General features: G+C 51.3%; 1 protein-coding gene across 1 annotated transcript in view; it reads right to left on the reverse strand.

The window, feature by feature from the left end:
* The window catches only part of PKP1 (plakophilin 1), a 47197-nt gene extending 30607 nt beyond the window's left edge, over positions 1-16590 (reverse strand). Inside the window, exons 1-2 of the mRNA XM_032710637.1 lie at positions 16389-16590; positions 8428-8528 (exon numbers count right to left, since the gene is read on the reverse strand). Coding sequence (XP_032566528.1) covers positions 8428-8528; positions 16389-16590 — 303 coding nt within the window. The remainder of the gene's footprint in view (positions 1-8427; positions 8529-16388) is intronic.
* Positions 16591-22278: the final 5688 nt, after the last annotated feature.

Consider the following 22278-nt stretch of genomic DNA (forward strand, 5'->3'; position numbering starts at 1 on the left):
TGGCATGGACCTAATTGGTATCTTAGAATTCCTCTTTGCAGCAGGAGCCTGATCCAAGGCCTCCAAATCGATGAGGGGTGTCCTGCCAGCTTCAGTGGATTTCAGACCTGTTTGCCAAAGAGTCCCTATGAATCCTTGCAGAGACTGAGCTGAACCCTTCTTGATCTCAGCAAAGTGCCGTGTCTGTGCCTTCAGAGCAGCTTTCTCAGACTAAAACCTCTCTCCCCATTTTGGATGCTGACCCAGCTAAGTCAGAGACTGTCCCTGGAGCAATGATGGGAAAGGCAATGGAATTCCCAGTGCTGTGATCTCTTCCCTGGCTGCAGCGATCCCTGAGATAGGAAGCACGGCAAAGGAGTGAGGCAGTGTCTGGAAAGATGACATCTCTGAAGGTGAAGGTGATCCTATTACACAGTCTGTGGTTTAAGGAGCCACCTGACAACCATCTCACAGCTTTTGCTGATGCCATTCTGCATGTAGGGTGAGCTTTCCCTGTGAAGAGCAGCACTAGTGAAAGGAAATAATCAATCTCTGGCCTTCAAACCTCGTACGCTGCCGAGGTTTCCTAATAGCCTGAATTGCATCTGCCCACTGCTTGTGGGTGTTTGCCTGGTGTGCCAGGTCCACACCTCCACCCTTCAGGAGTGGGGAGAAATGCTGGAAAAGGTGAGGAAGTCCCTCAGAGTGGGGTGGGGACAGAAAGCAGTGATTCCCTCTGCACTGCAAGATCTGGAAACAGTTTTGGAGGGCACAGGCTGTCAGCAAGACTTCTCCCCATGGGAAGTGATAAGTCAGGGCAGTTTGGTAGGTCTCTCCTTCCAGCACACAGTTCCTGTGGTAATGTGAGTTTGCAACTCAGAAAGCCAGTGGTGTCCTGGGCTCATCCCACAGCGTGGGCAGGAGGAGAGTGAGATGATTGTCCCCCTCTACTCTGCTAAGGTGAGACCCCACCTGGAGTACTGCCTCCAGTTCTGGTGTCCCCAACATAAGGACTTGGAGCTGTTGGAGCAAGTTCAGAGGAGGCCACAAAGATGATGAGGGGACCAGAGCACCTCCCCTATGGAGACAGGCTGGGAGAGCTGGGGCTGTTCAGCCTGGAGAGGAGAAGATGGTGTGGAGACCTCACAGCACCTTCCAGTATCTGAAGGGGCTACAGGGAAGCTGGAGAAGGACTGTTCATCAGGAATTGGAGTGACAGGACAAGGGGGAATGGCTTCACACTGATGTAGAGTAGGTTTAGATTAGATATTACGAAGAAATCCTTCCCTGTGAGGGTGGGGAGGCCCTGGCACAGGTTGCCCAGAGAAGCTGTGGCTGCCCCATCCCTGAAAGTGTCCAAGGCCAGGTTGGACGGGGCTTGGAGCAACCTGGGCTAGTGGAAGATGTCCCTGCCCATGGCAGGGGGTGGAATGAGATGAGCTTTACAGTCCCCACTACCCAAACCATCCCATGATTCTGTGATTCCAGCCATTCCACCTCGCACTGTCTTGTAAGGATTCAGGAGGACGCTCATGTGCAGCCAGGCAACCCAACATCCTGAATTTTAGCCTGAACTTCTCCTCCCTACTGTGAACTGAGTCTGTATGTTTGAGGCCAGGCCTTGGCAAATGTTCATTCATATTGAAACAAGGAAGGGAGGGACAGGAGGAAAGGCAGCACTGGGAGCAGTAAGTGCCTCCCTGCACTGGCAGCAGCACAGGCCTGCCTGTAAATTAATAAGCATTTGTGGATCACCAGTTCTCAGCCTGCAATATGTTTCAGGAACAACAGTTGGAATATCCAGCGGTCTCACAAAACAGGTGAATAAACATCTTCAGCCTTTTATTTCAGCTGGAACACAACTGGTTCTAAAGAGAAAGTCAAAATGCCACTGTCCCAATCACCGGTCGTGAGTCCTTTTCTCTCTTATTCTTCCATAAACTCCTTTGCTTGTCAGGAAAAGTCCCTCCCCTCCTGCTGCTTTTCAGAGAAGCAGAAGCACAGAGCAAGGTGCACCGGCCCTGGGAATGCTGCTCTGATGCCAGCTCTGCCTTTCCCTGGGTGTTTCTGCCTCCTGCATCTGAGGACGCGATCAGTTCATTACCTGGCTCTCATTTTTTTTCCCCCTTGCAATTTGTTTGTTTCTAGAGCAGCAGACAGAGAGAAGTGAAGGGCTCCGTATAAACACGTCAGGAGCAGGTTTCTCCCAGGCTGGAGGGCAAAGCACAGGCGGTGCAATATGACAGGTCCCACCCTGAGTGATGGGTGGGGAAAACTCCTGGTGCTGCTTGCGAAACGCTCCAGCTGCTGCCTCCTGCACTCTCCATGGCAGGGAGAAAAATTGCAAAACCAGCAAATACATTGTTTATCTATTTCTGAAATGCTCTTTCCCACCTCTCCTGGGTGCTGCCTTTCGCTATGATTTTTCATTTGTTGTTGTTTTTTTGGTTTTTTTTTTTTGTAATGCAGCTGAGATTTAGGTCTCAGTTGTTCAGTTTGTTCTGTCCAGGGAAGGCAATGTCCAACTTGCTACTCCAAAGTGAGACGCGTCTTGCAAAACCTCACAGGGACACCAGGATCTGACCAAGCAACGAAGTGCAATGACTCTAAATCTTGGTTTTCTTTGACAAGATTGCCCAAACCACTCTATTTTGGGGTTTTTTAAACTTGAATGTCATCACAGGAAATGACACATTTGGATTTGAAATCCCAATGGAACAAAGCTCCCACTGACAATGGGAGATGTTTGTCCATGGAAGCAAAGCCAGGTAGGGATAGCAGGAATCGGTCCTGCCCCACAGTGACAACGCACATGCAGATAAAGCACTTGGGAGAGAAAGCTGTGCAACCTTCTCCCACAGAGGCCATTTGGTTAAGAATTTTCATAGTCTCTAGAGCAGAGGGATCACCAAAGTGTGTGTTTTTCATTAGTGCCATAACTGACATAATTGCTACAGGGACCCAGCTGGGTGGACCAGGGCAGGACAGAGCCTGAGGCTCCAGCAGTGGGGCCTGAGGGAAGCAGTGGTGAGCACGGGTGGACCAGTAGCCACTGGTCCCCACCTGTTCTGTGCCAAGATCCAGCTCAGTTAACTGCTTTAACTGGAGCACCATTAGCCTGACAAATATTCCTTGGTCTGGGAGCAGGGCTGCTCTCAGAGACATTACTCACTGAAGTAACATCTGAGCCCCTCATGACAAGAAAGACATTAAGGGGCTGGAGCATGTCCACAGAATGGAACAGAGATGGGGAAGGGCTGGAGCAGCAGGAGCAGCTGAGGGAGCTGGGGGGGCTCAGCCTGGAGCAAAGGAGGCTCAGGGGGGACCTTCTGGCTCTGCAGCCCCCTGACAGGAGGGGGGAGGTGAGGGGGATCGGTCTCTGCTCCCAGGAAACAAGGGACAGGATGAGAGGAAACGGCCTCAAGTTGTGCCAGGGGAGGTCCAGGTTGGACATCAGGAGGGATATCTTCCTGGAAAGGGTGGTCAGGCATTGGAAGGGAAGTGGTGGAGTCCCCATCCCTAGAGGTGTCCAAGGAAGGAGTGGACGTGGCACCCAATGCTCTGGGCTGCATGGCAAGGCAGGATTGGGCACAGGCTGGACTCGATGATCTTGCAGGTCTTTTCCAGCCTTAACAGTTCTGTGATTCTGTGAGAGCTCCAGGCTGAGGTCAGCTCTGTGGGGATGAGGGTCTGCTCACCCTGTTGAAGGCAGAGCATCCCAACATCCAAGATTTCCAATCCAGGACACCAAGGGCTCATTTGCCCCTTGTTTGGGGCAGTCCTGGGGGGACTTATACCCACATCAGGCCAGTGTGTTTCCTTCTCGTGGAAGCAGCAGCACAGGGAGCCCGTGTGGGTTTCTGCACCTTGTCCTGGTACTGCCTCATCTTGATCGTGCCAGGACAGACATGGGACTTGGGAATGCCCCTGACTCTCTTTCAGGGATGGACTTGCCGATCCAGCAGACCCAGGCAAGTGCAGGGTGGCAGTTGAACTCAGAGGGTCTTTGCTGATGGCACTCCACATTCTGCCTTCTGTGGTGTTTGGGGTTTTGCACCACACATGCTGCAACTCAGGGACCACCAGGCTGTGCCCTTGGCTTTGAGCCCACTCCTTGAACAGACCCTATTGAAGGGGTGGTATTGAGGTGTCAGAGTCAAGGGGGCAGCTCATGCTGGGACTTCTCCTGCCGTGACTGCACCACTCTGGGTGCCCTAGTTCAGCTTCCTTAAACCTCCCTCAGGTTTGTCTGTGTAAATCGTGGTGGTGACCACTGAACCTCCTGTGGGACCTGTGCCATTGCACAGGACACAGCACACACAGCTCCTGCTGGGTGGCTTTGGAAACTGGTGGCCACTCGTAACTCACACGGTCAGTAGGGTGACAAATGTCTCTAGGGGCCTTCAGGGCCCTTCAGCACCTGGACTGGAACATCACCTAACCTATCAGTGCACCCCAGGATGGTCCCTCTGCAAAGGAACCTTCTCGAAGGTCAAACATCCCTGAAGATTGAACATCCCTGAAGGCTGAGCCAACCCCTGGCACATGAGCCAAGAAATGCTGCAGATAAGTGCAAACCTCTGCTGTCCAAGTGCCTGTTTCTGCAGTGGCACTGATTCCAGTGTTGTCTGCTACTACTACTACTACTACTAGTACTACTACTACTACTAGTACTACTACTACTACTACTATTAGTACTACTTGAGCAGTTACTCACTGCAGTGCCAGGTACAATAATGCTGCAAGCAAGGCACTCTACAAGAGGAATAAACAGAAAGTAATCTTTAATAAAGGGTAAATCAAAGGTTTTAGTCAGCAGTGTTAGAATAGAAATATTAAGTCTATGGTTTTTCCACAGAATTGGAAAAGCCCTCTAAGATCATCAAGTGGAACCATTCCCCCAGCGCTGCCACAGTCACCACTAAACTGTATCCCCAAGTGCCATATCCACACATTTTTTGCTCTGCCACTGCCCTGAGCAGCCAAGCTGACTGATCCAGAGAGAGCTCCTCCTCCAGATCTATCATTTCTTTTGCTCTAATATTTTAACATCAGTATCGTAAGGTTGGGAAGAAAACACAGAAGCAAAAAGGAAGACACATTTTCAGGAAGACACAAGCCAAGACAAAAGGAGGAAGCCAGGGATAACAGCTTTTAAAAGCTGTGGGTGAGACAGGAAACCTCCTGTCGTTTAACATCACCATCTAAGGCAATGTCTTGGATTAAGGCAATTTAAGGGCAGTGTCTCAGTTGCAGGTGCTGTGGAGCAACAACATGGACATGGAGTGCCTGCTACACCTTTTTAGCTCCAGGGGCATTAAGAGTAAGCAATTTTCCTCAATACAAAACTAGGTCATTTCCCCGAAGTATCTGAATTTGCCTCTGCACCTCAAAGACTCTGCTACTTCTGAGGCACATTCGCAGCTCCAGGTCCAGCTGGAAGGAAGTCCAGCAATTTCATTCTTCAAAAATAGATTCACCTTATCTTTGTTTTCATGCCTTACAACCTGGGGATTGCAAACAGGAAACGTTTTTTAGAAAGCCTAGAACCTACACAGACTCCAAACAGGTCTGTAGACCAAAGCTCAAGTTAACCCAAGCTGGAGGCCGCTGATGGAGCTGTGTAAACCTTTAATATTTTCTGGAAAGAAGCAAAATGGAGGAGGTTCCTCAGTGTGGTTGGGGAGTATGATGTCTGTTAAGCTTGTTAAGCAGATTTAGGCTTGAGGTTATATTTTCCAATGTGCCAATGGCACTTGAGACTCATCGCCCCGAACTGCAGCCTGTTATGTGACTGTTCCCATCCAGCTCCCAGTGGCAGGAGATAGGAATCCAGAGGGGCTGATTCATCCTGACCTGACAGATCTCCAAGATACAGGAGATGAATCACCTCCTCATACTTCTCTCTTAGTTGGCCAGGGGAGGAGGCCAGACGACTTGTTGGGACTAAATGGCTGATTTTCAGATAGACACAGTTAGGTAAGACAGATTTTACTGTGAATCCTTCACAAGTCCCAGTCCTGAACAGTAGCCCAGGTCCTGAAGACCTTTACCAAAATTTTCTAAAACAAAAGGCTTGTAAGAGACTTAAGTTTGGAGAGAGACCTTCTCTCATCAATAACAACAGAAGAGACCTTCAGAAAACACCCAGAGTCCATGGTGAACCACAAGTGACTGAAATTCTGTGTCCATGGGACTCTGGTGTCTAATGGAGGCCCTGATCTTCATCATCACCTTCCAAGCTGTTCACCAGAATGCCACCATTGCTGGCTGAAATCCCCAGTGGCATTTCTGCCTACCTAGAATTTGTCCAGATGTCACAATATTTGGGAAGAAGATCAGGAATTAACAAAATTAAACAATAATCCTCACACCAGCAACACTGACTGCAGTACCATGTTCCCAGCATGAACATGAGCATGAACTCAAAGGGCTGTTACAGAGCTGGGCTGAGCTTCTTCTCTCTTTAACAAGAAATCCATCCAGAAACTATTGAAATGGCTGAAACAGAGCATTTTTGCTTACACAAAGCATAACAAACTCCATTCAGGAATCACAACAGACAACAGCAATATATCATCAAAACAAAACATCACAATCATTTCACTTATGAGGCTCGGAGACTCCACCTCTGCCTCAGGAGGTGCCTCAGCTGCAAATTTCTGGTGGCCACAAAACCCCTGCCAGTTTACCATGCCCAGACCCTTCTGCAGGGCCCCACCACTGCCTTAGGGATGGAGAGAGGACAGTTAAATGGATGGACCTTTGCTCTGACCCGTCACAGAACCCCAGACTGGTTTGGGTTGGAAGGGACGGTAAAGCTCATCTTGTTCCACCCCCTGCCCTGGGCAGGGACACCTTCCACTAGCCCAGGTTGCTCCAAGCCCCATCCAACCTGGCTTTGGACACTTCCAGGGGTGGGGCAGCCACAGCTTCTCTGGGCAGCCAGGGCCTCCCCACCCTCACAGGGAAGAATTCCTCCCCAATATCCCATCTGACCCTGCCCTCTGGCAGTTTGAAGCCATTCCCCCTTGTCACTCCAGTCACTTGTAAACAGTTTCTCTTTATGTTTCCCGTGGGCTCCCTTAAGGTCCTGGAAGGCCACAATTAGGTCACCCCAAGGCCTTCTCTTCTCCAGGATGAACAGTTCCAATTGTCCCAGCCTTTCCTCACAGCAGAGCTGCTCCATCCCCTCAGTCAACTTGGTGGCCTCCTCTGGACTTGCTTTTCCAGTCAGAGTCACTATAGTCACCCTTTTGGTGGTAGAAACCCCTCTGTCTGGGATTTAAGCAGTGCAGGAAAAGGCATTGAAACAAGACAACAGACAAGCTGTAAATAAAAATTTCAAAGAGACTCCAGTGCTCCCAGTTTTCCTGATGAACATGCAGCAAACCTAATGATGCAAACCCAGCAAGAGACATCACTGCCTTGAAGCAAGTGTGCTACACCAAGGCCATTGGGAATGACACAGGAATCCTTCTGAAGCTGAGGAATGCTGATGCTGTGAACAGGCAGAGGATCCAGCAACTACCAGGAAAAGCTGCAACCCTCTGTCTGTGTGCTTGAAGCCAACAAAAGCACCTTTCCTGGTTCAAGCCTTTGATAGTTGACTCAGAGCTGCTTTGCAGTCCCAGAGTTGTTGAAAGAAGCCCTTTCCTTTTCTCATATTCAAATCCCAGAGCTGAATTGTTCCTTTCTACTTCAGAGCTGATGAAAAGCAAGTCAAAAACAGAACAGAGGTCTGAGGTGGAACATGAGCACAAGTTGTGCCAGTAGACTGTGGAGTGGTTTGGAGTGATTCCTTGTGTACCAAGAGTCTGTCACCAAGGACAGGACCAGGACTCTGTGGGATGTCCTGCACAAAGACAAGGATTATCTGTGCTTTTTCTGGCAATCTGTAACAATTTTTTTGGAAATCACTGCAGGAGAACTGGATAATGTTTTTTTTCCCAAGAACAGAGAATATCTAGCAAGGGTCTGCACTAGCATGAGATTGGGAATAGCAACACAGTTTTAATGCAGATCCCCCGGTCACCACCCCTCAACCACATTAATGTTATTCAAAGGGACATTTTGGTGCACAGAAACAAAAGTGGAAACTGCTCCAGGTGAGCAATGGATGTGCTCCAAACTTGAACTGAGCTTTAAGAGTCTGAACCCAACACTGATCCTTCAGACAGCTTCAAACCCCTTTCATGTCGATATTAATCCACAAAACCAAACTAAATCTTGTCCACACTGAAGTCCCCAAGCACATAAGACATAGATGGAGGGTCCTCAATCATCCTCCTCCGTTGCACTGAATCACTTTCTAAGAGAACATAGTGATGCATAATCTCTCTTGGGCAAGTTTCTGAAGCACTGTGACCTTCCTACAAGACTGAGGGGGTTCTTTCTGTACAGGTACCTCAGAGCAAGCCACAGTTCCCAGATCAAAGAGTATCTTACCGGGTATCCCCAGTTGCTGTTCCCTGTTTGGGTTTTGGTGTAGTAGCTGCCCCGGGATGTCCCGTAGCCATAACCATCAGCTAAACCATCATACATGGAACCTGTAAAGGGAAAAAAAATGTGTTCAGCAGGAGAAAGTATGCCCACTGGACACCTTTCAGAGCACAGGGCTCTTTTTTTTCCAGCAAGTTTAGAATAGTAACAGAGTTATAAATCTCAACAGGAACATAGAAAATACAGGCTGTAAGTTGAGCCCTTGCCATTGCAGGCAACTCATAGCAGATGTTTATTCCAGGAGAGCTCTTGGAAACTCCAGCTCTCAGACCACAGGTGACACCCTAAGGTTTTCAGCACAAAAGACCCGGTGCCATAAAATCTACAGCAGACAAGCAGAAAGGGTCAGAGACCAGGCCAGTGTCTTAGGTCAGAGAATCACAGAATCATGTCATGGTTTGGGTTGGAAGGGACCTTAAAGCCCATCCAGTTCCATCCCCTGCCATGGGCAGGGACACCTTCCACTAGAGCAGGTTGCTCCAAGCCCCATCCAACCTGGCCTTGGACACTTCCAGGGATGGGGCAGCCACAGCTTCTCTGGGCAACCTGTGCCAGGGCCTCACCACCATCATGGCAAAGAATTTTTTTCTAATAGATAATATAAACCTACTCTCTGTCAGTGTGAAGCCATTCCACCTTGTCCTGTCACTCCAGGCCCTTGTAAATAGTCTTTCTCCATGTTTCTTGTCAGCTCCCTTCAGGTACTGAAAGGTCACAATTAGGTCACCCTGAAGCTTCTCTTCTCCAGGCTGAACAATCCCAGTTCCCTCAGCCTTTCCTCACAGCAGAGCTGCTCCATCCCTCTGATCAGCTTGGTGGCCTCCTCTTTGCTATATGAGAGGAACTTGATGATATTTTGTGCTGCACAGCCTGGAATGTCTGACCCTGGAACACACTTCCCTTGTTCCGACTTGGAGATAAATACAAATTCCCTCTCTGGAGGAAAAACCCATCCCTGACCCTTTCCCTGGTCTGCCTTTCTGTGTCTGAATCCCAACAACCACATCAACACAAGCAGCCTGAGTAAGGCTTGCTAAAATCAATAAATAGCCAATAACAAACACAATGGGTAAAGGATGATCAAATCTATTAAACACATGGGGATCTAAAATAGTCAAACACTAAAAAGCCTAATTTCACTGCCTTAAATTTTAATGTCATCTCTAAAAGATCACTTGGGGTGTTTGCACTTTCTTTTCCTGAACATGTATCAAGCTCCATCATTATTTTTGGGATGATGGCGAGATAAGTGAGTCTAGATCTCAGATATGCTTTTTAAACATCTTGGATCGGGAGGGACCCATCAGCCACTTCTACTATTCCTCAGTGCTTTAACCAGGGTGTTTGGATTTACCTATCCCAGCCCTTCCAAAAGCTGTCTCTCCCCAGTAGCCTTTGGCAGTGCAAACCTTGGATCTGTCCCAAAAATATTCTACTCAACTTCATCACTACAGGGAAAAATGAGGCAAGTCATTCTCTTTCCACAGTGAAATTTCCTTAACCCCCTTCAGGTGGTCCAAAAGAGTCTGAGGTCATTTAAGTTTCATTTTCAAAAGTGCTCAAGAATTGTGGCATCCCAGGTCCCGTTATGAGGAAATGCAAACCCTACACTCCAATTAACTTCCAGGGGAAGCTCTGAATGTCTAACAAAGTACAAAATCAGGACATACCTGTCTCAGCTTATGCACCTAAACTGGGGGGTAATGTCAGAAATATCCTAATCTTTGTGATTGTTTGATAAGACTCATCCCTTAGATAAACTGGATAAGCTCAACCGCAAAGGCCCCGAAGCCACTCCAGTCTTCTACAGCCACTGATCCTTGGAATAAACCTGATTTATTGCCTTGCCTGAGGCTCCCAGAACCTGTTATGATGATTTGGTTTGTGGCTAAAAATTCTTGCATTTTCTCAGGAAGATGATTCCTGTGGATAATAATGAGATTTGCTTTCTGTTGTCAACAAGAGAGGAGTGAGTCTGTAGGGATGGGAGCACCTGGAGAACATCACCCACTGCAGAATAGGCAATAGTGAGGTATTTTCACCTGTGCAGGAAACCACAGGACCTCATTTTCCATAGGCCAGAGCCTTGGTGGGCATTGCTCCTTATGGACATCTCTCTAGCCCTGATTGTTTTAGGTATATAAAGCTGCACAGAACTTGCTGATAAATCATGGAAATGGCCATGGACATGCAATGGGACATTCAGCCATGTCCTTCACCTTGTGCTCCCTCACCTCTCTGGGATTCCCAGATCAGGAATTAGTGTTGGGCCTCAGCAGCAGAAAGGCAGGGATGGAAATGGGAAGTTTGGGCCAGAGTTACCTAATAACCATAATTCTGAGCACAAAGATAAAGCCATCCCATGATAATTTCCTGGGAATTCCTTCTTTGAATTGACCTCTTGTTCTCTGTAAACATCATGTAACTGCAGGAGGGAGGACCAGCGAGCATTTTGCTGACACAATGAGGGAGCAGGTGCAAGAAAGGGTTTTTGGGCATGACTCGCAGGTCCATCTGACCAGTCCTCCCTGGGGACCAGGCTTTTCCTTTCAGGATCTGTTCTTGCCATGCACTGCTCTCAAGACTCAAGGACTTTGGATTTGAGCAAGGAGACACCAGAAAATGAACCAGTTTAGGCACATCTCTGATTTTCTTGGATAAATTCACCGCTACGTGGCTGAATTCAGGGGATTGGGCAGTTCATGCAAGTTTATGTCCTTCAGTTGTGGAAGAGTTGCCTTCACCTCGAAGAACTTGTATATAAGAGCTTATAAATACATAATTATATAGAACCTCAAATGTTCAAGGCATTTTGAAGTCACCTTGCTGGTTGGAGAAGATGCTTCTTCTGCCACCACACAACTGTGATTTTATTGCTTGGAGAGCTCAGTCTGAAGGGCAGGAAGGACCTGGGAATTTTCTGATGGAGGTGGCTAAAGAAAACATCATCTTTGTTTGTTTCTGAAAGTTTAGACACTTCTTTGCCAGGTTCATCTTGAGAACCAGCTTGGAGGTGTCATCAGCCCTCAGGGAGAGGAAGGACACTCCTCTTTTCAACCACCTCAAGGGTAAAGACTGTACAAGCTGGTCACAGGTCCTCAGAATCTGGAATAAAACCAGACAATCTCAAAAAACCCCATATTTTTGCAGGGTGTGGAAATGCTCTTTGGGGGAGGTGACTCCCTGGTGCTTTTTTCTAGCTATGTCCATGTACCTGTGTCCCATTTGTTGTCATCCGAGCAGCTGGTTGGGTCTCTGAAGTGCCCACGTGCACTTGAACAAACACAGAGCCAATTAAAGCCACAATATTCGTAGCAGATAACAGAGAATCACAGAATCATTCAGGCTGGAAAAGCCCTCTAAGGTCACTGAGTCCCACCATCAACCCAGTACTGCCATGGTCACCACTAACCCATGTCCCCAAGTGCCACATCCACGGGCCTTTTGAACACTTGGTGACTCCACCACTGCCCTGGGCAGCCTGGACCAGCACTGACTATCCTTTCCAGGAAGAAATTCCTCCCAAATATCCAAGCTAAACCTCCCCTGGCACAACTTGGGGCTGTTTCCTCTTGTCCTGTCACTTGTTCCCTGGGAGCAGAGCCCGACGCCCACCTGGCTCCACCCTCCTATGAGGGAGTTGCAGAGAGCCAGAACGTCCCCCCTGAGCCTCCTTTTCTCCAGGCTGAGCCCCCCTCAGCTCCCTCAGCTGCTCCTCATAACAAAGGACCACTCAACAGATGGAACAGAGGCAGAAAAGACATGGTTCAAATCCCTCAGATGAAGCTCAGCCTCCCAGAGACCACACTGTGGACAGGACATCCCCCTGAGGGCTGCTCAGGCTCTCCCTCTCCCCAGGTTATCATTCCCCCAAGACATTTCCTTCCAAACTTGGTCAATTTAAAATCTCATTGACCTTCAGTGGGAGAATCCACGAAGGTAAAATCTAATTAAAATGGGTAAGAATTGCAATGTCTTGCACTTTGCACCCCTGTGGGCCCCCACTACATTCTCCCCTTGCCCTTATCCTCCTCTGTATCCCTATTATGGATCATTGCAGAGCAAACTGAGACTTCCCCCTAACCCAATATGCCTATTCTTGGTGAGTTCTTTGCTTTCTTCAAAGGCAGCTTTCCTCTCTTGAAGCTGAGAGCTGATGGCAAGGAGAAGAATTGGGTTCAAAGTGCCATTTTCCAGCAGGACAGCAAAGGCTTCAACTGGACACACAAAGCCAACATGGAGCATTGTGGAAAAGGATGCATGTTAATAAATATTAATCTGTGGCAGGGAAAGGCAAGACAAGAACCTGGCACTCGTAGTGCAGGCTAGACAAGTTAAATCATAAACTATGCACGGCTTTCAAACAATAAGGATGATTAAACATAGGAAAAACACAGCAAGAGAAGAGAGTCTGTGGGAGGCACAAAGCAAAGCCTGGATGCCTTCTAGGAGAGAGGTAGTAGTGAAATCCCAGACGCTGAGATTCTTGCAGGAATGACCAAACTTCGTTTATGCCTTCTGGCCTATGAGATAAAGAGTTTTGGTACTTTTTTCTACCCCAACAGTCTGAGGTTTGTGGAAGAGTGGGAGGCTTTCTCTGAATCATGCTGGGGGAAGGGTACAGAAGCCTTCAAAAGACTTGCTATCCCCAAAATTTCCTCCTCCCTTCACATCAGTGTAATGACCCCCATTGAAACTAGGTGGGATCCCACCAGAGCTCAGTGGGATTTCTCCCCTCTCAGCCACAGCCAGCACAGGAATCCTCTCAGTCCCAGCTCAGCCATGAGACAGTTGGATATGACACTCCTTGTGACAAGTCACAGGCAGAACTTTTCTTTAGCCAGAGGACTTTGCAGACCAGCACTGTTGGCTATGAGGAACTGGCTCAGCTTGGCCTGGCCTTTTCTGCTGCTGTGCCAGTGAAATTCATTTTCCCTGGAAATTTGCATTACTCACAAATTCAGTGGGAGCCATCCAGTCAGGTATTCCCATGGGGAGAAGGACAGATACGCCCCAGGGCAGATACCACAGACCCAAAACCTAAGGAGAACACACCCCACTGATCCAAAACCCAAGGAGGGCAGACCCCAAAGAACCAAGAGACCCCCCCAAACCCCAGACTATGCAGTCATCCTTGGGAACACCTGTAGCTGGTGTGCTGAGACAAGACCCCACTGTGGGTGCAGGCAACTGGTTTCTGCTCACTGTCCTACCCCAGTGCACACCATTTTGAGCCCAGATTGATCACCTTGCCCTTCTGTGACTTGTGCCACCAGATCTTCAGAGAGAACCCACAACACTGTGACCTGCTGGACTCCAAATAAGCAACTCATTTTACTGTATCCATCAATCAGCAGGATATTGAGGGAGGGTGTGCTGACCTTCCTAAGGAGCTCTAGTTATGGGATACACCACCACCCATCCCTGCTACATGCAAGAGGGTTCCATGTCCATGCTTGGTTCCTGAAGCTGGGGGAAGCTCTGGGCTGTGCTTCAGCTCTGGCTCAAAACACAGATCAAAATGCAGCAACAGACACCTGGACCTGGACCAACACCTGCCCAGACACACACAGGGAACTGTCTGGGTGCAGGGAGAACAAAGCATGTGGACATTAAGCAAGGGGCTTTGGGAATACCTTGGCTTGGGCTGCCTTTGAGGAGCATCTCTGAGAAATCCCAGGTAGCTGGTGTTGGAGGAGCATTTGGGCAGGCAGGATTCATGCCTGGCAGACCCATGTAGCCTGTTTGCAGGAAGCATTAATTTTCCTTCTCAGGCCTGCCCAGCTAATCTTTGGCCAACAGCAGTAAAAGCTAATACCTGAAAATTTAGTTTGACCAGCTCAGGCACCAGTCAGGAGAAAAACCTGAGAATAAATGGCAACTTCTCACCCTTCTGGGATTCCATCAAGAAATTCACTGACAAAGCAACTGCTGGAGTGAATCAGCCACCAGGACCTTCGTGCTGGCCAATCCCCCCATGCAGGAGTGGGACAGCCTTGCCCTTGTGTGTGGAGGTAGCTCCTGGGAGCGGGATGAGACTCAGTTTCCCTGGGACACAGAAACCAGAGCTGCACATCTCCATGCAATTCCCATTCCCAGACATTCCCAAAAGTGGCTGGAGGAGGGGTTTAGCTTGTCAAGCAGAGACGGGCAGCTTGGGAATGTGCTATTTTTCTTTTTACCCTGTCCCATAGGTTTCACTTGGGCTCCTCTCCAAACAGAATAATCCCAGGCTGCCCCCCTTCCATCCTGCCTATGGGCAGCAGTGGGAGATATTCCTCTGCCCACTTCCCCTTAAATGCCCCTCCACTGGAAAGGGAGGCTGGCAGTGCCCTGATGCTCATCCAGAGCCCCTCATCTCATCCTGGCTTGTATTTTATTTTGTCAGGTCTGGCACCTGACAAAAGCAATAAGCCCTCTGGAGGTGGAAGGAGATTTGCATCTCCCACTTTGGTGGCAGAAGAAAGCTCTCCTTGCCCCAGCCCCCCCCCACACCCCTTTGGAGTGCCCCAATGGGGCACGTTCCTTCCACCACAGGACATGGCACACACGCCCTCCACCATGAGCCTGCTCTATTCCCCCCATCCCAGCAATTCCAGTGCCTAGAGCCAGGATGACTCCCATAGGAGCATCACCTCCACACTTCACCCAGCAGCCTTCTGCCATCCAGCTTCTCATGGCAAACCAGCCCAAAACATGTGTCTGGACCACAACACCTCACCAGTGCTGGATTTGGCCTCACAATCTAGCTTGGAAAAGCTGCCAGGCAAGGCATAGTTCCCCAAAAAAAGTGCCAGAGCCTGGCACAGCTCTCCCAGCTTTCCAGCAAACTCCCTCTACATTCTGCTCACTCCAAACACGGCTGAACATTCAGTCTTAGCCTCAGCACACCTGTTCACCCCCAAAGCCTCAAGCTTTCCTCTCCCTGGAGGACTCAGACAGGCCAGAGCTCTCTCTTGCTGCCAAAGCACCTCCAAGTTCATGAGATTTTGCACTGAGCTGTCTCAACGCTCTGAGTTTGCAGCTTCCAGCTTTACCTCCAAACCAGCTTTCTCCAGGCACAAGGATGGCAAAGAAAACGATTTGCCAAGCCTTGAACCACAGAGGAAGGTATTCCAGCAGGAAACCTGGCTCCAGGACTCAGCTGACTGCTTGTTTTCTGTGGCACAGTCTCAGCGCATGGAACTGGAACGGCCACCCAGACCCCAACACCCCTTTTTACTCCTCTGCACAATGGAGGGGGCTTTGAAACACCCCCACCAAACCAACACCAGGGACACTTCTCTGAATTCAGCTCCTTCCTGCCACTCACACCAGGGTGACCCAGAGACTCCCACACTTCTTAGCCTGCAAATGGCAGATGTGTTGGGAGCTCCAGAGGTGAATCCCAAGTCGAGGTTTGTGCCCTGTGAGTGGGCACAGCTGCCTGCTCTTCACCTGCCCAGCGCTCAGGAGGCAGTGAGCCCCGGAGTGTGGCCAGTTCCAGCCCCATGGCACAGTGCAGGAGCAGCTCTGTTAGCTTTGCCCATCCACGGGAGGGGATGGTGGAGAATTCCAACCACGGAAGCACTTGCAGAGGAAGGATTTGCAAAATTAGGAAGCTACTCCAGCTTTAGACCCAGGGGAAAACTGGTTAATAGCACCACACCGAAATGTCCAATGCCTTGGGGATGTGGAGGAGTGCAGCACTCCCAGGGGATCAGCTCCCCCGGGGAGAGAGTTGATGTATCCACCTCCAAGTCTTGTCCTAACTCTTTCATCCAGTGCAAGAGACCTCGGCATCCCCTGCTTGGGGTGACCATGAGAGACACAAACCAGTCTGTCCCCCACAAACAAAACCCCACAACAGCTCCCCAGAGCATCAGCCCTGTCCCCAGAGGGGACCCCCTCGCTGTCCAGGGTTTTACCTCTGTTCGAGTGGCCCACGCTCGACGACACGGACGACTTCTGCTTCTGCCGCTTCACCGTCATCATCACCTGCTCCTGGACCCGCTGTTTTCCCGTGCCCTTAGTCTTCAGCTTGTGGTCTGAGGGCAGAGCCAGCGTGGAACTGGCCTGGTCTTGGAAGCATTCGTATGCCAGGGCTGTTTTCAGTGGAGAGTGAAGCATGGCTGCAATCAGACCGTGGGGCTCGGGGGACAGGGGGCTGCACTTCACCTGAGCGTGCACAACACGGGGCGAACAGGCTCGGGCTCGTACTGGGGTTAATCTGCCGAGCCCCTCCTTGCCATACGTCCCCTGGCCGAGAGTGTCTCAGGGCTCCTGCTCCCAGCTCGGCTCCCTGGCGTGTGAGCAGGCACACCCTCTGCCAGACTGGATATACAGCCCTGCTCGCACACACCCACGCGCTCCCGCCGCAGCTCCTCACGGCCCCCGCGCCGTCGCTGCAGGGCACGCGGCTCCCCGCGGCCCTCACCCCAAAACCGCCTCCCCCAGACCCTGCCAGAGCACAGCGGGGCAAGGGGGACGTGTGGGTGCCAACGGGGAGTGGGCAAGGCTGGGAGGTGCGAGGGTTGGGGATGGACGTGGCTGTGCCTGTCGCTGCCGAGGGCTCGTGGGTGAGGCTTTGTGGGCCCAGGTAGGAAACGGTGCTCTCGGGCAGCCGGAGGGCTGGAGAATCTCCCACACAGCCTGCACGTCCTGAGTTCTACTATTTCCCTCAGTCTAAACTGGATCAAAATGGTTTCTCAGTGCCAAAAGTCTGGGGACACCCCTACTAGTGGGAGGCAGCATTGCACGGGCCTTGGATCAGAGGGGCAGTGCTGCCCACAGTGCCCATTTCTGCCTGGGGTCCAACCTCTGGCCTGCCAAGGTGCTCCTGGCTCAATGTGTGCAGCTCCCAATCTGCAGAAACCTTCCTCTGCCTGCACAGGTTGCAAATCCATGCCTCTGAACCCAGGAATGCAGAATCCCTGCAGAACACCCAGCACAGGGGTCAGGGAGGGTCCTGAGGCCCTCAGGAGAGCCACGGTGCTGCCCATGGGGGTGAGACCTCTCCCCAAAGGGGTCCCAGTTGCTGCAGGGACAGGCCTATGGACGAACCTGCCAGGCAGAGTTGGGGCAATCTTTGCAAGCAGCTCGGAGTAGCAGGGAGAAAACCAGGACATTTAGCAAGCAGAGTAGAAGATAAAATGGCTGTGCAAGAAATGACATGCCAGGTTATGAATGTGAGCAGAGAATTTTCTCTCTGCCAAGCCACACTGCAGCAACTCGTTTGCAGAGAACTGAACACCTTGGTGCTGGTGTGACCAGTTTCAGGTCACAGCAAGCGCTGACAAAGCTCCTGCCAAGCCACAAGAGGCTGATATGGGAGAAGAGGCAGAAACCTCATCAGGAGGGAGGCCGAGGGGAGGGTGCCCAGGGCAGAGGATTCTTGGGTCCCCCAGGACCAGCTCCTGGGTGTTTGTGCCAGCACACAGGCTGGAGAAGGGCTGGGAGGAGCAGAGCCCTCTGTGCTGCCAGATGGAGGGTGCTAGAAAGGTAGAAGGGTAGTAGAAAGGACTTGTGTGGTTTCTCTCCAGTGAGAATCATCGGCACCCAGGGCTTGGCTGTCTGCAGATCTGGTGCTTTCAGCTCACAGATGCTTTATTTCATTCCCATCCATCAGGTTTCATGTTTCCCCTGGTGGTTTGTGTCCACCATATTTTGTATGAACAAGAGCAGCCTCAGAAAGCAGAGGGCAGGCTCCCCAGGAAGATGAGTGTTGTGCAGTGTCCTCTTCTGATGCTCCACAATGCTCCTCCCATGAAACCCAAGAGCAGAAAGCCAGGTTTTGTCGATGAGACACAGGACTAGAGCAACTGGAGGGTGTTTGCCTTTGGTCTCTTCTCCCCTCGTTTCCTGACACCTCATCCAAGGGATGCAGAGGCTTCACTCTGTGCCATCGCCCAACCTGCCTGGACTTTTAAACCATGCCCAAGCAAGTCCAGCCAGGAGGAGAGCTGAGTGCTGCCCAAGACCTGGTGGCTGATGCCCAGTGAGACAGAGTGGGTGGAGTGGATGTGCTCCTTTTCTGCTGCTCCTGAGTGTTTCACAGACTGGGGATAAGTCCATGCACTTCCAGTCCAGGTAGGGAACAGCAAAGCAATACCTGGGTGTTGTTTTCCTCTGTCCTACTTGTTTCTCCTGAAAGCTTGTTATCGATGCCAAACGATGTTTTCGCAAATCAATGACAGGCTGTCAGCGTCAGATGGCTCCTGCACAACAAAGTGCCCAGCTCTAACAAACCTGTAATGTCATTTTGCCCCGGGCAAGGAACAGCCCTCACCCTGTCCCCGTGCGGGAGAGCCGAGTGTTTATCACAGCCCGTCATTTGGCTCTGGCATCTGCCCTGTTTCATAACTCGCCCAAAATGCTGAGCTGGGCTGCGGAGCCGCGGACAGGGAGCTTAAGAGAGGCTTTCAAGAAACAATGGTTTCTTGGGGCGAGTTTGCGCGGTCTAGCCCAAGGGAGGGAATCTCCCAGGTTTCTGCAACAGACTCCAGACCTGGATCTGGAAGAGCAAAAGGCGCTTAAACAAAGGAGTTTATTGCAGCTTTATGCAAACTGCTGTTCTGCTCGATGTCGGGGCTGGAGATGGTCCCTGAGCAGGGCACGGGGAGTGTCATCCCCAGCGAGCCCAGCGCAGACCCGGCGCAGCAGCAAAGCCTGTATCCACCGGCGCCCGGAGCAAATTCCCTGTCTGCCAGTCTGTCTGGAGCTCACGGGCAAAGCGGGGAAGGCTGAAAGGGAAACAAAACCCGCACCGAATTTGGGGCGCGATAGGCAAAAAGATCGGAGGGTTGGAAAATCCAGTTGAAATGCCCGAGCGGGTGGTAATTTGAGGGAGAGGGGGATTCGCTGCGGTCCCGGGGCCGCGTGTGCAACACCCCGAGCATCTCATGGCGATGCCGTGACTCACAGCGCCGCACCCCACACAGGGACACGCCTTGTGCATCTGGCCTCTTCAAAGCATTTTTGCGCGAGTTCCTGGGATTCCTGCCAGCTGGCTGATCCCAATCAAAGGGCTCGCTGGCCCAACTCTGCTCCCGGAGCGCTGCAGGTTCGCTGTTCCAACTTGTCGGGTGCTCCTGAGCTGGAAGTGTCTGTGGAGGAGAAGAATTGCCCCCTAAAAGAATTGCTCCCTGGTGTCAGGGAGTCCGAGTCTGGGGTTTTTTTAGCACCGAGGGTTGATTCTTCCTCAGGGCTGGTGGTTGCAGGAGGGGCAGAGGTAAAGGTGCTGGGAATTTCTTGTATTTCCCGAGATAATGCCATTTTCTGACAAGTGACTCAGCCTTACCCTGGCACAGCTGAGACTTTGCAGAGCCTGGCAAGGTTTCTCCAGGAGGAAACCTGGATTTGCAAACCTTAGTTTTGATCTACCTGCCATGAATTTCTCTCTTTCTTCTGTGGGGCCAGAAAGCACCACAAGAACAGGAGAGATGGAGAGCTTAGATCCAACAGGGCAACCAGGATCCAGCTGAAAGAGAACATGGAGCTGCCACGTTGAGGAAAGCCACTCAGGAGCCTGTTGGGACATGTGGGCAGGTTGTTCTTGAGCAAAAACCTTCCCTCCGCTCCTTGCACACGTGTGGCACTGAGATGTTTTTGGGGTGGTGCTGTGGGAGGGTGAGAAGATGACAGCACCAGGGAGGTCATGGGCTGGCCCTTGGCAAAGCAGGAACTTCACCAAGCCCCAGAGATCTTCCAGTGGGCATGGGAGCTTAAGGGGGGAAAGTAAGGAAATCCCTGATTTCTCCATGAAATGGAGAAATTTCTCCATGAAATGGAGAAATTATGCAGAGCAGCCAAGAGGCTCCATGCAGCCTTGTGTCATGGAGATAAAGCACCTGGGAACATCATTAAGGTGCTCCCTAATAGAAACATGGAATTGATTGGGATAGGAAGCAGCTGCCCCTCTGCTCAAAGCAGGGTCAGCTTTGTTGAACTGGGTCAGGACACAATTGTTCCAGACCTTGTCCAGTGGAGATCCCAAAGCCTCTCAGGCCTCTCTCCCAGTATTTGACTATCCTCATGGTGAATTTTTTTCCATGTATCTAAGAGGAATTTCCCCTGTCCCAGCTTGTTCCAGTTGCCTGTTCTGCTCTCCCCATGCACCCCAGAAGGTGTGACTCCATCTCCATAGAATCACAAAACTGATTGATTGGGTTGGAAGGGACCTCAAAGCTCACCTCGTTCTATCCCCCTGCGACGGGCAGGGGCACCTTCCACTATCCCATGTTGATCCAAGCCCTGTCCAACCTGGCACTGGACATTTCCAGGGATGGGGCAGCCACAGCTTCTCTGAGAAATCCATCCCAGCCCCTCACCACCCTCCCAGGGAGAAATTTCTTCCCAATATCCCATCTAGCCCTGCCGTCTGGCAGTGGAAAGCCATTCTGACTTGTCTGTCCCTCCAGGCCCTTGTCCAAAGTCCCTCTCCAGCTCTCCTGGAGCCCCTTTAGCACTGGAAGGGGCTCTAAGGTCTCCCTGGAGCCTTTTCTTCTCCAGGTGAACACCTCCAGCTCTCCCAGCCTGGCTCCAGAGCAGAGGGGCTCCAGCCCTCAGAGCATCTCCGTGGGCTCCTCTGAACTCGCTCCATCCTCTCTACCTGCTCTTGTTCATCAGCTGCAGAGAGCTGTGAGATCCCTCCAAACCTTCCCTTCTTCAATCTGAATAAATCCAGGTCTCCCAGCCTTTTCTTGTGAGTCCTGTGCTCCCCTCCTGACCATCTTGGGGCTGAAGGGGAAGCCAAGCCCTTGTCCTTGTCCACTGGACCTTCACAGGCTCACACTCCTCATTCCCTGCCTTTACTGCCCATTTGTGGTAGATGGCACATGTGACCCACTCAAGGGGGCACAGAGCAGGACAGGGTGGGCTGTGGGCTGGAGACCCCCCTCACAGCTCTGGGCAGGAGCCTGCAGGTGCCTGACAGCAGGCCCAGACTCAGCACTATCAAGGCTGAGATTGTCCCTACTGCCCCTCCCTGTGCTTGGACATCCCCTGCCAAACAGTCACATCCCGGGTCCCACCTTTGATGAGCAACAACATCACAGCTCTGAACTGCTGACAGCTCCCAGGGCTGAACAGGGTTGTCAGCAGAGAAAAAGGGACGTGGTCAGCAGGTCACTCTGGAAACAGGCCCCAGGAGTGGCCATGCAGCTGCCAGGGAAGGGCAGGCACCAGGGAGGTGCCCTGGGAGGGGAGGATGGTGATGGAGAAGGAAGGATCTCTGCTTCCCCTCCAGAAGAAAGCCATCCAGTTGGCCAATCCACCCAGTTTTCATCTCCTTGTTTCCCTGTTTCACTTGAGGATCTTGAATGGATGGAGGAGCTGCTGTTCTCCTCCCATCTCTACCCAGCACTCTCTGCCAGGGCAATGCCCAGGTCAGGGTGAGCTCAGCCTGCAGCTGTCTCTGCACCCAGCTCTGGGAGGGGGATGCACACCCAGACTCACCACAGGGACCCTGCTGGCCAAGCCCCTCCTTGCTACAGACCTGGCCCAGCAGCCCAAGGGCAAAGTTTGAGATGGTGTTTGAGTGAGTCTGGGAACAAACCCCTCTGTAGTCCCAGGAGGCTGCAGAAGATCCCAGCTCAGGATCTCTGGGGCTGGCCCTGTGCCAGGGACTTCCCTGGTGCTGGTGCAGCTCAGTGGCAGGTTGTGACATCCTCAGGAGGGGACACGTGGGAGGGGATGGGTGCAACGAGGAACTCCTTGTGCTCATGGCACTTAACTTTGGTGATGCAGCCTGTTCTCAGGGACCAATTATGTGGTGATGCTGCAAGAGGCTTCCCTTGAAAGTGGGCAGTGCTGGTGAGG

The sequence above is a fragment of the Chiroxiphia lanceolata genome, chromosome 25 (genome assembly GCF_009829145.1).
Source record: "Chiroxiphia lanceolata isolate bChiLan1 chromosome 25, bChiLan1.pri, whole genome shotgun sequence".
Taxonomy (NCBI): domain Eukaryota; kingdom Metazoa; phylum Chordata; class Aves; order Passeriformes; family Pipridae; genus Chiroxiphia; species Chiroxiphia lanceolata.